At 47.2% G+C, this 16,540-nt stretch overlaps 1 protein-coding gene across 1 annotated transcript in view; it reads right to left on the bottom strand.

Moving 5' to 3' along the window:
* Nucleotides 1–16,540, bottom strand: part of LOC144098081 (sodium-coupled monocarboxylate transporter 1-like) — a 149,527-nt gene that overhangs the window by 108,436 nt on the left and 24,551 nt on the right. Inside the window, exons 5-6 of the mRNA XM_077630635.1 lie at nt 7,168–7,325; nt 6,430–6,570 (exon numbers count right to left, since the gene is read on the bottom strand). Of these exons, the coding sequence (XP_077486761.1) occupies nt 6,430–6,570; nt 7,168–7,325 (299 nt within the window). The remainder of the gene's footprint in view (nt 1–6,429; nt 6,571–7,167; nt 7,326–16,540) is intronic.

The raw sequence follows: 16,540 nt of genomic DNA, 5'->3' as shown, positions 1-16,540 counted from the left end.
TTCTGATATATGTTTGCTTCACTGACCTTTTATTTCTCGTACCTGTATGCTATCTTGATTTTAATTATGATTGTACAAATCTACAGTTTTATTCAAATATGTATGTATGATGTGTTCTTGGGTTATTTCTATAATATTTAGAAACTAAGCTTGTTTGTGTTTTGAATACTACTCAAGGTTAATATTGTATAGTATCTGCTATTCTAGATCTTTCAATTGTTTCTCTTAACCTATTGTTAATAACTATGTCGGCACTGTCTTGTAGAGGTTGTCTGGGCAATGTCAAGCTGTGATTTCACAGCTTTTAGCCCAGATATCCTTCCAACCGTCTGGTAAAATAAAATGAATAGAATTGATTGAATTGCATTGAATGTCATCAGCGAATCGCAGATTAAATGCGTATTCTTCATTAACTTCATTACCTGAGAAGGAATCTGAAATCTGCATCCCCTAACATAAAACAACTCGCGTATGAAACATTTGTGCGGCCAAAATTAGAGTATGCATCATCCATCTGGCACCCATGGCAATCGTATCTCACCATCGAATTGGAATCAATTCAAAATCGTGCAGCTCGGTTCATCACTTCATGTTACTCAAGAGAAGCCATTGTCACCGCCCTCAAGCAGTCCCTCCGTCTCTCAACACTGGAATCACGCCGCGTCGTTTTCCGCCTATGCTTACTTCATACATTTTATCATAACACAAGATCACGGCACGCTCTATTAACAGCCCCACTACGAACGTCCTCCCGGCTTAGTCACGGTAACCCGATAGCACGCATCAGTGGCCACACGTCAGTTTACAACAACTCATTTTTCCCCAACGCAATAGCACTATGGAATTCACTGCCTAACGACATCGCTGCATGCACTGATCACAAAACATTCCGCGAGAAAATAAAAATTCACCTCACATAAATCTTGATCACTTCTGCGCTCTTTTGTAGCGAGTATTGCTTGACATATCTTTGTTAAATGATGTATCACTTGCTGGAAAACCCTGATATGACTACAACCCCTTTTATGTTTGTTTGTATGTTTGTTCTTTTTATTGTTATGCATGTTCCCATCATCGCCGTTGGAAACCAATACGCCCCCCCTTATGTAATGCCTTCGGGCCTTTAAGGGATCAATAAATGAAATGAAACTCTTATCCACACCTGTTCCCAATTCAGGCCTCGGGATACCTCGTATAATCAGGCGGTGGATAGCATTGCCGAGATCGTGTCTTCTTGCCTGACGCCTTTCGTTATTGGAATTTTATTGCTCACTGTATGGAGGACAATGGGAGCGGTAAGGTTCCAATATGTATCTTCCATAATTTTGATATAAGGCTTACCTGCACCCTGATTCCGCCATGCCTGTATGACTGCTGAGGTTTCCACCGAGTTAACTGCTTCCTCGTAATCAATGAAGGCTATATATAGGGGTTGGATATATTCTGCGCATTTCTCTATCATATGATTGATAGTGTGAATATGAGCCATTGTGGAATATCTATTACGAAAGCCCGCCTAATCGTTTGGTGGATTAAAGTCTAACGTTGCCCTGACTCTATTAGCGATTACATTAGTAAATACCTTGTAATCAACAGACAGTAAGCTGATCGGTCTGTAATTTTTCAAGTCTTTGGCATCTCCTTTCTTATGAATTAAGATAATATTTGCGTTCTTCCAAGCTTCTCGTACGGTCGAGGTCATAAGGCATTGCGCATACAGGGTGGCTAGTTTTTCTACCAGAATCTCCCTGTCGTCTTTCAACAGATCTGCCGTTACCTGAATCCTCACCAGCTGTTTTTTCCCTTTGCATTGCTTCTAAGGCTTTCTTTATTTCCTCTTTCATTTCTGGCGGGATGACGCATTGATGTGCACTACTCATATCAAATTTCAAATTTATTCCGTAACAAAAAAAAGTTACGAGGAGGGCAGGTAAAAGTTGTGAGAACCACCTTGAGGAGCCCTGACCCCTTACCACACGGGCAGCATAGAAGCGTGCGGCTAAGGAAGTACACTTGGACAAAACACATACATGAGTTAAGCAACATCATACGAAGAGGAAAGCACGAGGAAAAAAAAGTCAGTGCATGGCATCATTATACAAACATTTCACGCAGTTATTTTGGCGATACACCGGATATGCCTCCATCATTACCGTTCTGATTCCTTCATTAGGGCTCACCATTAGGGCTCTTCCAGGTTCATTTTGTGTTCCCTTGTTTGCGGAAGAAGGTATTCATTATGCGCAAATTATTTCTATCTGCGAACTCTACTCACACTCACAACTTATTAATAAGCATAAAACGCATGCTTTTTTACATATTTCAGCGCAAGATGTGTCCGTACTTTGTTCGTAATGATACATGTGACTTTGTGACTCTTTTGCTTCCCCAGTGTGCAAGCTCGTGGCAGTGCACTGAAGCCACCTATATAACACTTAATTGGCGGTTTTGTCAATAAGCTGTATTTTCGACTACCAGCGACAGACCAGCGTGAAACCAGTATTTGTGCCAAACTTATCCGCTGCTTCAAGCATCTCTCAGCAGTGCGAAAGTCCCCTGTGAGGCTAAGCATAGTTACGTCAGTGACTATAAGCTGATATTGTGACCAAGAAGACGAATTTGGCAGTAGCCCGAGACGGAGCGCTCGCGCTAGGCCAGCGGCCATTAAAATCACCTCATTGCCATCGATCATCTCGTCTCTTTCTTCGGCTGGCCGTCATGTAACATTTGGTGTGAGGTGCGGAGTTCATCCCCATCCTGGTCCGGGAGCTTCGGCGCATGCGTCAGCCGTGGTCGTCGGCCGTGAGTTCTTGGTCTGCGTCGCCCGGCCGTGCCCCAGCCTTTCAGACCCGAACCGATCTCGCCGTTCTTCCCCCGCCCCGTCCACCGCCCAGACCACTCGGCACGATGAACTGAACCTGCCGCAAGGACCCGACCGCACCGACCCGAGACGCTGCCCACACTTGACGACACTGTTCCCCTGCCCATGCCGTTCGGCGCGTCCTGGGGCCCCGGCCGTCGCCTCCTGGTGACCTACGGCCAGGAAGCTTCGCGGGCCAGGAATCATTCAGCCATGTCCTTCATCGTGGCGGCCAGTACCTCACCACTTTCTGCTTCCTATCCCGCCATCCTCTGAAGCCCACCACCACTTCGCGCGTCTCTTTGCTACCGATCGGGACGATCGCTCGTTGGCCCCGGGTAGTGTGACGAAGAAGACGAAGTTGGCAATAGCCCGGGACGGAGCGCACGCGCTAGGCCAGCGGCCATTAAAATCACCTCATTGCCATCGATCATCTGGTCGCTTTCTTCGGCTGGCCATCACATTACAATATTAGTCTATAAGAACTTAGAGATGTCAACGCTCGTATTATAAACTTCCATGCACACACACGCCGCATCCATTCCCTAATCGTCATCGAAAACCAACTTCGTCAATATGCTTAGCCCATTGCCTGGATATAGAAATGGAAGGCTAGGAACCGGGTTCAACTGCACACGCTTTGCCACCATGCAAACAGCACAGGCTGGTTCAGGAATGCTAATGTATCCGAGGTATGTGCAGGAACGGCCGGAACAACACGGAGTACGGTTGTGCTTTGGAAAGTTCCTGTGAAAGCAGGAGCCTGTTATATGCAGGAGCCATGCAGGAGTATATGCAGAAGCCTGTTAATGACATGTGGTACCGTAAACTTCCTGTAGCGCCACATTTTCGCCAGTTCAGACGTGAGAGGAGTCCTACGTCAAAGCTTGCTGCGTATTATTATCATGGCTATGCCTGAACACCTGCTGCCGTATATTTAGCGGCAGTCTAGGACAGTAGCTTATGCTGTTTGCATCCGTGCCGTAATACCTGACATTTACAGCCACACTCTTTAATTCACTCATAATTAGGCCCCTGCATCCAGTTCAGGTTCGTAGGCAGCGACCTAATGAATTGCTTTATTTCATAGATAGCCGCACGAACATTTCCGTGTTTATGCACGAGCTCTTGCATTTTTTCTATCGCTTTCTGCTGTGTTCACAGCACTTTTGCACTGATGACTGTTTATGTGTCATTTTAGCAGCATAGCTACATCGCCACGTCCAAGTTAATGCTGAGTGGACCAACAAATGTGGCATCACGCACGACGGCACGCGTGACGCCAGATTAGTTTGGCCACTGAGCGTTTCCCTGGATGAAGTGCAGTCACTCCGATTTTATCACGTGACATATGACACCATACTTGACGTACATTTGTTTCAAAATTCTTCGCTTCAAGCCAGTCAACCCCTAAAAGCTTGTTTCCCTCCACTCCCTAGTGGGCGTAGCTTGTATACGTCGCATCATACTTCTGCAGGGCAAGAAATAGTTGCCGAACACCCCCAAGAACAATGGGGTTCGTCGGTTTCAACTGCTGTCTATGCCCGACATCCCAATAAGCTGCTTTAGATCCGGAGTAGCGTGCATGGAAGGCTGCCCAAGAGAGAGAACGACACAAGCGGAACTGAAGGAGCATGCGCATTGTCTGCTACTACTGGCCCGGTGTCGTGAGAGAGTGCAGCATGGCGCAGCGCGCGATTGTCATTATGAGATGCCTGAAAATCTGCTGGAGTACCTCTGCGGAGTTTTTGACACTTAGTCAGCTATTGAGGAGTTTTAGCCACATACCCAGCACAGATAAGCGCCGGCCATTTCTCTACTTTTTACTCCACGCAGAAAACCAGCAACTGCGTAGGGGCTCAGACCAACCTCTTGGCTTTCAAGGGGAAAATATTCTTTGTAACTCGCGGCGTTGGCCATCAGCCTTATGTACTAGGATCAAATTACGGCCGCGGCAGCTGCATTGTGGATGCAGGCGAGCTGCAAGTAGGCCCATGTGTTCTTCGACATTGATGCCCGTTAAGGAATGTAACGTCGAGAGAGAGAGAGACAGCTTTTATTTGGGCGATCAATTGGCTGGAGCCGAGTGGTCGGTGCCTCTTGTACAGCGCTCCGCTGGCGGCAGCTGACGTACGGACTAGCTGGATGATCGAGGCTTGCTGTTCCAGGTTGTCGCTGGCCAGTGCCTCCTCCCACTGCTTGTGTGTCGGGTGTGGCGGTATTGTTTCTCCGATTTTGCCTGACATCCCAAGGTGTATGGTAGAGCGTGGGGCTTGCTCCGCACCAAAAGGCAGTAACTTGGGTATTGTGTGGGTCTGATCTTGCGTAAAATGTGAAGACTTGTATTTGTGTTTGTATTCTCCTCCAGTCAGTGGAAACTAAAGAGGACAATTGTTTGTGTGGCGGTGAGAAATGTCTTCTTTCTAGCCCAAGGTGTTCTAGCCTATCTCCTAGCAGGGGGATGGGGTAGGGATGAGGATGTTCCCGGTTTGTGAGAGCTTGGGCTAGATCATTCGCTACCTCGTTTCCGCCTAGGCCTTGGTGACCAGGTGTCCATGTTATTCTGTTCGAGTTTGAGAGTACTTAATAGTGAGCTCGCCCTTCCCGGAGGTTCTCCAGCAAGGTAGTACCTGCAGGCTTGTCTTAAGTCCTACACGACATGGAATGGCTTGCCCTGTCGGTCTTGAGTCCTGATCCTGATGGCTATGACCAGTGATTCCGCTTCCGCAGAGTTCTTGGCATGGATTAAAGCCCTAATGATTAACCTCTTCTCGTTGTCGACCGCAACAATCGCGAACCTGCCTGGCTCGGCATAGGCCCCGATGTCCAAGTATACTGCTTCCGAGTCTTTTGACAGTTTTTTTGCCAGTGCTTAGACTCTGGCTCTCCTTCTACCCTTCCGCCGCTCGTGGTGCATGTGTCTGGGTCAAAAGTCATTCAGAGCCACTCCCCCCAACTACTTTGTCCCTCAAGTGTCACGCGCATATTCAGGACGATTAGCTCGTCGTATTATTGTTGCGCACAAAATCGCTCTGTCTCTGTACTGCACGCAAATATCTACGCCTCATTAAATAAAATTAACTCTGAATGCAATCGTCCGCATTAGAAGCTCGACGGGCATGCCACTTGCGAGCATTTACTAAAGGTTGCGGACGCATACTTCATACAGTAGAATTCCTTCAAATCGCCCCTCTACCTCTCGTCTTGTGCCGCTAACCTACCGGGAGTGAATAAGTATTATATTTTGTGCTGTTTGCCGATGTTACGCCCGGAGTAAAGTTAATGCAGAATTTCGTTCACTTTTCTATCGAAGAGCTTTAATTGCAAAGCGTTCGTGGGATTCATTATAATAGCGCACCCATGACACCCACGCTGAAGGTAATGTTAAAGGATAGACTGAAAAGTTTTTGATTTCTCTGTGCATGTTTGAACCAGTTAGAGTTGTTTTTGTTGGTTCACTGCACCGAAAAAATCTAATAACGCACCTGGAGGGCAGTGACTTCAAGTAACGGTTCTTTTGCACGTAAGATACAAACAAAGCGGAAGACTGTTTCAGGCAGAGCTCATACCTTCGAGCCTGTCCCAGTGTCCTACACGCCATGAGCCTTTGAGCAACGACTTGGTCCAAGCAGATACGGTATGTTGCCAGAGCACAGGAGCCGAAAAAGCACGCCCATATTGTTTCGTCATTCGTCAGGTCGAAGCTGTAGCTGTTGAAGAAATGTTGAAAATTACTCGGGAGGCGACTTTCTGCTTTGCCGTATGTAACCCGCACGTCGTTTCATGCTGCGCTCTACGTGTTACATTCAGATCGCATAAATGAATGGATTCATATCAGAGGAGAATGTACGCCGCTACACACCGCGCTCTTTCTGAACGATAGGCATTCCCATCAAACTACGTATTTTATCGCGGTGGTCTACGGGTTTGGTAGCCAGTGGAAAACAATCCTTTGGCAGATGTGTGTCTTGCCCACGATTAAGCACTAAAACTTTATTTTAACCTCCCGTTATACGACAAATCTCGTAGTTCTTTGCCAGATCCATAAATAAGGTACTAAGTTTGAAGCTACAATAACGCGAGATTTTTATCAGTGCATGATATATTTTAAGTTTCGATCAAAGAAGAAGCGCTGCTGCACTTTCTTAATGCCGATGTGCTAAAAAGCGGCGTTCGCGCTATGGCTACGTACAAACTCTTATATTATTGAATAAAGTATACTTTCTCACAGAAGCAGACTTTCACGAGGTGCCAGTTGCAACCCACTGAAGTAAGTATTCTCAACACATTATAAGTGGACTACTTACTTTCCCATATACTTTTTCAAGTCTGCACTAGTCAGGGCTGGCACTGTTGAGTTCGCTGACAGAGAATCAATGATAATCTTTGAGACTACTGTGATTGGTGCAAAGAGAATGAAGAATAACTGCATGCAGTCCATCCACACAACACCACGGAGACCTCCCTGCAATGAAGAAAGAATGAGGACATAAAAGCATGTTACAGCATTCGTGGTGCGTTCTGTGGTATTTAGCGCAATGTTTACACTATTCGACCGCGCGGGTGGCATGCAGAAAAGCAGGGCGAGTTGTGGCTCTTATGGAAAGCGACAGCAGCCGGCTACTATTAATCTCCCATTTCAAATCCCCTACACTCTGGAGCCATATACAGAATAAAAAAGTTTTACTTTATTCGACAAGTAACCCAAGTTGGTCAATGGGATGTAGCTTAGTTAAGAAGTAGAACACAAAATAAACGAAGCAGATGGATCCTCCCACTTTCAACGAAACATTTCCTGGCAGTGACTGAAATAAATTTGTCGAAGTGATCGCGATCAGTTACGTTCGGTTGTTCTCAGTTAGCTTCTTTTATGTTTCCATCATTTTCATAAGTGCTTCATTAGTTGTAATGAATATATTTATGCTGATAATTCTCATTCTAAAACTGCTAAGCTATAAACGCTTATCTATATCATTCATTCATTTATTTGAATGAATGCCCCTATGCATAGACGAAAATGATGGGCCAGGAGCTGAAGCTAATGTAGGCCCATTTTACAGACATAGTCGGCAGTAAAACCATGCCTGAAGCACACGACGCGGATCACCAAAGTGAAACATAATAAAAAGGTAAAAAAACACATAAAAGAATAACTAAATAAAAGGACGTGCACAGATACATAAAGCCTTTGATTTATATTACTCTAAATAAAGGACAGCGGGATTGCATTACTGAATCAGAGAGGGCAAACAAAAATTTTTTTACAATTGAAGTTTTACTTAGTATTCCACGAGTATCCACAGTAGTGCATGCTCCTACCCTTCGATTAGAATACAATTATTCATTGTTTTTACATGAAATTGTAATTGTTACCTTGGCCTGTTTTATAGGTACTTCTTGTATTAGTCGAAGAATGCAACAGAACGTCAGAAAAATCACTGAAGGCCTGTATAATGGAATCCTATTCAGATATAGGCTATAGTTTCAAGAAGAAAAAAAAGGCCGCCACCGTCTGTAAGGCGTTGAAGTAACGAGCGCTAGCTTTTTGGTTTACTAAAATTGATATCAATGAAATTAAAGGGTGGTTTCGAGTATGTGTGATCTCTTGGACTTATTTCCAAGATATTCTTCGGCCACGGCGTGAGATGTCGATGGTTTGGGATCATCCATGTCATTCTTCAAAAACACTGTGGTATCGGCGAAACGAGCAGCTCCCGAGGGAGACGGCTCATTACGGATGGATGGATGGCACATAAGAGCGTCCCTTTGAAACGGGGTAGATTGCCACCATGCTCGGCTACGCGTGCACGCACGCCGCCTAGCGGAGTGATTTGGGTGCCTCGATGCTCGCGGAGGCGCGTGCATCAAGGCAGCCTAGGAGGGATCGACGCCTAGCACTATGTATCAGAGAAATTACGGTGCACGCCTGCCCGTTGTCGAGTTACACCCCCTCAAGATACATCCCAAACGTTATTTGCTTCGTTTGAGGGGGAGGGGGGTTAGAGGTGGGCCTAGAATTCGGCTTGCGGTGCGTTGTGGTAACACTTCAATAAGTAATTGCATGTATACATTGTTTACCCATTATTTAATTGTGGTTTTATTTCTACACCACAAAACATAGGGTTTCATTTGTCTACCAAATTCGGTACACACCTGTCCCCGGACGGGTGCCCTTTGTTGTGGGAGTGTATAAAACGGACCGAATGCATACATATGTAGCGCTCCCGTATTGGGACAGCTTTCCTAACCGCTACAGGATATCTTTGGAGGGGGAAAAGGGATGGCAGGGAACAACCAATTTTAATGGCCGCCATCTTGGATTTGAGAAACCGAAAATATGCCGCCATTTCGTCGCCTGATATAATACTCGCATATTTCCATCTCTATCCACCAGATTGGACCGTGACGTCATCATTTTCACGCGGCAGGTGGTTGTTTCTACAATGCTATTGTAGATGGCGCTACGAGACTCAATGCGAGATGTGCTGTTTTCTAGTTGATGCCAAAAATGGCGCTGTAATCTCATTGTGGTAGCAGACCCAACGAAATCTAGAAACGTAATGAGCAAGAGCTCACGCTCTTAAAACCTGGATGACACAGACGCATGCCGCTGCCATCAGTCGTCTGTATCTTTCTCGTCTTTAGACAGTTTTAGCTGTGCGTACGCAACGGCTTAGCGTACGCAAGGAGTTTGCGGGTACGGTATTGCGCATGCGCAGAACGCAAGCGCAAGCCCTGCGTCTTGCGTGCGTACGCTAGCCAGCGGACTTTGCGTTGCGGCGCTTGCGTGGCTTGCGTACGCTAACTTTGACAAGATGGCGGCGCCCTGCTCGCCCGCTTTGGAATAAATACACGTCGCCGCTGGATTCTTCGACGCAATAGCTCGCTCAAATGGTAGCGGTTCGCTTTTATTTCGCCTAATCTTGCCCACACGTAGCGGTATAAGCGATAACTAGCCCCTGTTTTTTAGATAATTTGGTTATTTTCAAGCTCCTAGGCCTAACTATATGCAGCGTGTTTTCCTCATAGCAACGACACCTGGCGAAGCAGTTTTCTAGCTTTTAGCCAGTTCTTACATTTTCTTCGGTTTTCATAGTTTTTCTGCTTGGAACGAAAAAAGGCTCCCAATGCACTCACACTGGTTATCAGTAATCACGGATTTAATTTCTTCAACCGAGCGTTGATGTGGTTTGACGCCTTGTCACTAGATGGCGCCACGTGCGCCTGAGGGACGCTACGGCACGGCCAGCTAAAACTATACTTCGGAGCGGACAGCGTAACGTACGCAGCGCCGTAGCGCTTTGCGTACGCAAGCACTTGCGTACGCACAGCTAAAACTGTCTTTTGTCGTTTTCTGCGAGCTTTGCGTCAAAAGGCGAACAAGTATGGACATAATTTTTCCGACTGTTCTGCACATCAGCACTGATTTTTTTCGTTTCTATACAGCCCTGCTACCCACTACGCAGATCCATCAGCTACCCAGTGCTTGTGTTACCTTATTCTGTGTATTCATACTGTGCCTTTTCTTACCGATTCCGTCCATATGCTAGGAGCATTGAGCATGACTAACCCCTCCAAAGAAATTCGTTAATAATGTTCCGGGTAAAATATATTACGGGTATTTAGAGAAAAAAGTGAATGCAGCCAAGACAGCTGCGAGGAGCGCCTAGAGCGTCGTTTCCTTCATCTGTCTTCTTTCGCTTCTGAAGCAAAAGAACTCGTGGCATGGGTGCTCTTTTAGTCGTAATCTATCCGTCGCATGACCACCGGTGGCAGAAGCGCCGTTCCGGGTTTAATGTGACTACGTATGCATGGCATGATAGGATTGCAGTCGTCCTACGTGCATGCTGTTGGTGGCGACGCGAGGGTACCGTGGCGAGGGTGCAATGGGAGCGATTCTATAGCTGACATCGACCAATCGGTACATCAACGACAAGGGTCACTGCAATGGGAAAGTGACCTCCCGAAGAGGCCGACGCGACTAGGAGGGTACCGCTGGAGGATGAGTCACGATAGTTCGTGGTCGCCTTCGCGGTGTCAACGGTCGATGGCGAACTTCTCGAAAGCTTGTGAAGCTTGGAGCTCACAGCTGCCTTTGGCACTACTGGGTGGCTTCTGCTATGCCGTCACAAACGTAAGCGGTGGGGTCTGGGGTAGAGGGTAGGATAGTGTTCAAGGGCAAGGTGGTCTGCCTACCAAACTAGCGGTAGAAACGGTAATAGCCCGGTCTGTTATGCAGCGAAGAGTTATATGCGAAGGCCACATACGGCAAGGTCGGCCAAAATTTGGTTGAGCCACTAGGTAAGCCCTTTGGTTTGTGAATAATACGCTGTCGCGGGCTTATAAAGTGTTGAACATGAATAGAGGATGTCTTCGAAGACGCTAGAAAACAGCGACCGTGGTTGGTGAGTAGTCAAACAGTAACACCGTTATGAAGAATGGCGTTCTGCAGGAGAAAATTCGTGATTTCGGCAGTGAAGCTTCTAGGAAAAGCACGTGCGATGGAGTACCGAGTGGCACAGCCAGTTGCGACAGCGATCTACTCATTGTCAGATATCGATCTGGCAAAAGAGCCAAAACATCAATGCCAACTCGGGAAAAAGATTCCAGGATACCCCCATTAAATTGCAGACGACCGCCAGGCGACTTGCAGGGCCTCTTCCTACGTTGACACAGGTTGGAAGCAACGACGTATCGCTTGGCATTATGATATAAATTTGATGAAGACAAGCGGCGCCGGACCCAAGTGTACGTGCGGGAAACACTAATGTCTCCGGCGGCAGTCAGAAGATCATAGAGTTCTCCAAGGGCAGATGAGAGCAGTGGGGGAATGACGAGCAGCAAAGGAGTTCCGGCAGGGCGTAGGAAGTGGCAGTAAAGAGTGTCATTCTGGTAGGTATATATAGTTTCAGGTATGGATCCGAGTTTACAGAGCTAAGACCATTAATCAGGGGTCGTAAGGGCAGATAACTTAGCTAAGAGGCAAGACATGGTATCTGCTTCAATGAGATCGCAGCTTCACTGAGATTGGTTGCTTGAAGACGGTCGTAAAATGGCAGCAGCGTGACATTTCTGGCGGCACAGAATGGTACCATACATAGACGAGCACACTGTCACATTATGTGGATGACAGGAAAACCGGCGAGCAGACGGGCAACTGGAACGCAAACTGCTCACTGAGAAACAGTGTACACTAAAAGCAATAGCTCGGCAGCGTTCGGCAGAGACGCTACTGTTGTTAGTCCTTGGTACTTGAACGCCTTTAAATCTCACATTTTACAAAACTTTAGAAAATGCAATCCCGCCTTTGCCATCAATAATAAAACTCCCCCTGTTAGTGGTGCACAGTTCAGATCATGCCTGAACAATCCTGACGCGTGGTACCAACGTAGAGTAGATAATTCGTCTTTAATACGTAGAAAACGTGTTAAGAAAAGCTATTGCGCTTCGAAAAGAACCCAAACGAACACGTATAAACAGCCAAGTTCAGCAATCTGATTGGACGTGACAAAACCACATGTCATTCTTCCAGAATCGATCGCGCTGACTAGAAAAAAGGTCGGCGCATAACTTCAGGGCGTTTTCGAGAACATCTAGAATGTTTGGGGAAGCACCCAACATCTGATATTTGTAAGCCTTTCACCAATGCACAGTATCTTTGACGAGTGATAGTTCTCTGCAACATGTCCTCGAGCATTCTCAGTCGGCCACACCAGCTGTGCAGATGCCTTCATCGACGCCCGACCGTCGTAGGCGCCCAAGGGCGAGCGGCACACAGCTGTGCCCTGGATAATACATGCTGCTGGTCTGCTTGGTTTGTAAACAACGCACAGCCGGCCCTTCTCATTCCTTCTCCTTCTTTGGAATAATTATTCAAGCGTTTCTGAAGAAATGCGTTATATAACAGGCTTAGCCATGCGTAACATTTATTAAGGAATGTCATGATAGTGTTTATATAAAAATTTACCATCTTCGCTGAAAGCCATACGCAAACCGGAGCGGAATATTTGTTGGGACGTTTTACTCCTATTGTTTCATGGTCTTTAGTACTTCCGAAGAAAGATGTCTTGACTTGGAGATTACAGAAAAAAACGAAAAAAATGAAATCAGCACTGCTTTGTAAGCAAAAACTAGGGCAGTTCGTGCCGCACTCAGTGCTTTTTTAGCAAGTGCTAGCAGTTATCAGGCGGGCTAAGAGCACCTTGGCAACGCCTTAGGCAGCTTACATTTTTATTCGTGTTTTGGGATTGGAGCGATGAAAATAGTAGAGTGAATGCGCTGCAGACATGGCAACTAGTTTGTTTTTCTGCTGCAACACGTACTCTTCGAGATATTGCTTTACGCTATAAGAAAATACCGGTGCTGGTACTATTGTTCGGAAATCCAAATCTCTTTTTTGCCGAGATGTTATATTCTCAAATCGACAAAGTGTAACAATGGGTCGCTAGTAACAGGTAGCTACAGCACGCCCCTCTACAGATAAGAGTTTTTATTAATTACCATATTAAGCCCCTCCTCAACAAAGTACTCTATGATGCTTCCGAGCCCAGATGCGCGATGCTATTTGATGATGTCAGGACGGCGCGAAAATAACAAGGACAAAAAGGCACACGAACACAACAAGACAGGCGCCATGTGTTCGTGTGCCTCTTTTGTCCTTGTTATTTTCGCGCCGTCCTGACATCATCAAAAAGCTATGCACCAACTATCCCAAACCAAGGTACTTCTTGCGCGATGCTAGGCGCCGCGTCGACAAAGGCAAAACGCAAAACTATCTTCACGAGGGCCCTCAAAGGTGCCTGGCGAAGGAGAGCGGCTGCCTCAGTGTGATGCTGCGCAAATAATTTTAAGTGTAGGCAGCCTATGTTTTCATCAAATTGTTTGACGCACCTTGTGCATGTATTCTAGTGTGTTTAATGTGTCCCACGTGCCGCATTATTTGTACATTCTTAAAGACCTAACACGGGTTTCTGCAACGTAACTACGCGTTACTTCAACAATTCGGATTCTCTCGCTCGAGATCTTCTTCATCATTCACGCCGATGAACATTTTCATTCACTCCGACCTGTGCCTAACTATGCCTCCTAGGCAGCCATTAGTGCCATTCAATCAAAACACTACCGACCACATCTGTCCACGGAACTCGAGGTCGCACTGGCGTCGGTACAGCATTGGCCTGTCTTCCTCCGATGGATCCCTGGGCACTCGGGGATTGACGGCAATGATCAGTCTAATAAGCTCGCCCTTTAAGGTTATCTGGGCACCATTGATCCCCTGGCCAAGACCCTCGGGGGGGCGGGTCGATACAGTCCCTTCGCGTCATCATGAAAGAGTATTACAACACTCTCCGCCCCGACCGGAAACTCTACCCCAACCATCATCCCAGTCTTTCTATGCGGGGAGGCTTACATCTTTCGACAGATTCAACTCAACACACTTACCGCATCTGCACGGCTTTATCTGCTCGAATTCCGTCGCGATCCTCCACGTTCCAACTGCCCTGCCCCTTATACCAACCTTTCCCACTGTTTGTACTCCTGGCCAGTTGATCTGCAATCGGGTTTCTTTCCCACCCCCTCCCAAACTGTCGGGACCTGGCTGGGCAGGCTTGGAGTTGAAGCTGAAGAACAGCGCCTGGTTTGGTTTAGTTTATAGGGGTTTAACGTCCCAAATCGACTCAGGCTATGAGAGACGCCGTAGTGAAGGGCTCCGGAAATTTCGACCACCTGGGGTTCTTTAACGTGCACTGACATCGCACAGCACACGGGCCTCTAGAATTTCGCCTCCATCGAGATTCGACCGCCGCGGCCGGGATCGAACCCACGTCTTTCGGGCCAGCAGCCGAGCGTCATAACCACTCAGCCACCGCGGGGGCTCGAAGAACAGCGCCTGCATGGGCAGCTTGGCCATTGACGTCTCAGGCGCGTAAGTGTTGAGCCTTAATAGAGACTCGTACTACTACTACTACTACTCTACTATACTACTGTGCTACCATGATGCTACTATACTACTATACTGCCGCTGCCGCTGCCGCTACCACCACTACCACCACCACTACCACTCCTACTACTACCACCACCACCCCCACTACCACCTCTACCACTACCACTACTACTAATACTACTACTACTATACAACCATTACTACTATCGCTACTGCTACTGCTACTGCTGCTGCTGCTACTGCTACTGTTACTGCTGCTACTGCTACTACTACTACTACTACTACTACTACTACAGCTACTACTACTACTAGACACGGGCGGCAGCGGCGGTGCTGGAAGGATGCTTGCCTTATCTGCTCTTTTTTGTCTATTCAGACTTCACCTGAAAACTTTAGTTGTTGCTGCGGAACTCCCCTTGACTGACGTCACTGGCATCGTGGAAGTTGTCGCGTTTCCGGTTGCCGGAATTGCAAACGAACACACGGGCGGTAGCGGCGGTAGTGGATGGACGCTTGCCTTATCTGCTCTTTTTTTTCCTGTCCAGGTTAGCCTCCGACTTCTGTGCCGGTGAGGGCGTCACTGTTTTCGCGGCTTGCTGAAGCCGTTATGCCTGCTGCTGTTTTTCAAAGCTACGTCTTCTTTTAACGTGTTCTTCAACGTCAAATATTCTCCACGCCCCAAACTTCAGCTGAAAACTTTTGCTGTGACTGCGGAACTGCCCCTTGACTGGCGTCACTGGCATCGCGGAAATTGTCGCGTTTCCGGTTGCCGGAATTGCAACTGGACACACGGGCGGCAGCGGCGGTGGTGGAAGGACGCTTGCCTTATCTGCTCTTTATTGGATATCCAGGTTGGTAAATTCGCTTATTTTCCGGTCAAACACTGCGCTGCTACTACCGCCGTTGCCACCGTGTTGTGCGATTTGCTCAGCGCTGTAGACTATTACATGCCATGTGTCTGAATGCTTCGTTGCGCCTCTGGACTACTTTTCATGGCAAACACACGCCAGTCCTGCGACGAGCCCCTGCCAGATGACGGACGCGTCCTGAAGTGCAGCGTATGAGAGTCCTCTAACCACCTTGGTAGTTACTTTGGATGGTCAGAGTCAACTTTTAAGACCAAAGGCGAGAGCACCCGCAGGACATGGCGATGTGTATGTAGCCTGCCGTCCATCATCAAAATCCAAATGTGGGGACAAATCGAGCACGGACTCTTAGCTAACTATCTTCCTGGTAGATTTAACTCGAAGGCTCGATTCTCTGGTAGGACTGCCAGCTCAAGTTGGGGAGATCAACGATTCTATTGAGATATTGTCCCAGAAATATGATGGCATCCTGAACCGGCAGATTAAACAAGAGAAAGACATCATTAGCTTGAACAGACGTGTAGACAAATTAGAGACTGCTTGCACTTCAGGCGATATTGAGCAGCTGAAAGCGACTGTAAATGATCTTGAGTTTCGTAGCAGGAAGCAAAACAAAGTTCACAGCATCCAAGCTAAGCCAAACGAGGACTTGCTGTCTAAGTTGAACAATGTAGCCAAGACTGTAGACATGCCAGAGCTGACAGGGAACGACATCTGCGCTATTCATAGACTTCCCTCAATACCGAATAAAGTGCGTGGAATTATTGGGCGGTTTGCCCAACAGCCAACCCGTGATCAGCGGCTGGAAAAGCGGAAAGCCCTTAGAAAAGATTTATCTGGTGTTTCGATCACTGAAAACATGACGCACCA

Source organism: Amblyomma americanum, chromosome 7 (genome assembly GCF_052857255.1).
Source record: "Amblyomma americanum isolate KBUSLIRL-KWMA chromosome 7, ASM5285725v1, whole genome shotgun sequence".
Taxonomy (NCBI): domain Eukaryota; kingdom Metazoa; phylum Arthropoda; class Arachnida; order Ixodida; family Ixodidae; genus Amblyomma; species Amblyomma americanum.
Note: the sequence above shows the minus strand (reverse complement) of the source record. Positions and strands in the feature narration are given on the sequence as shown.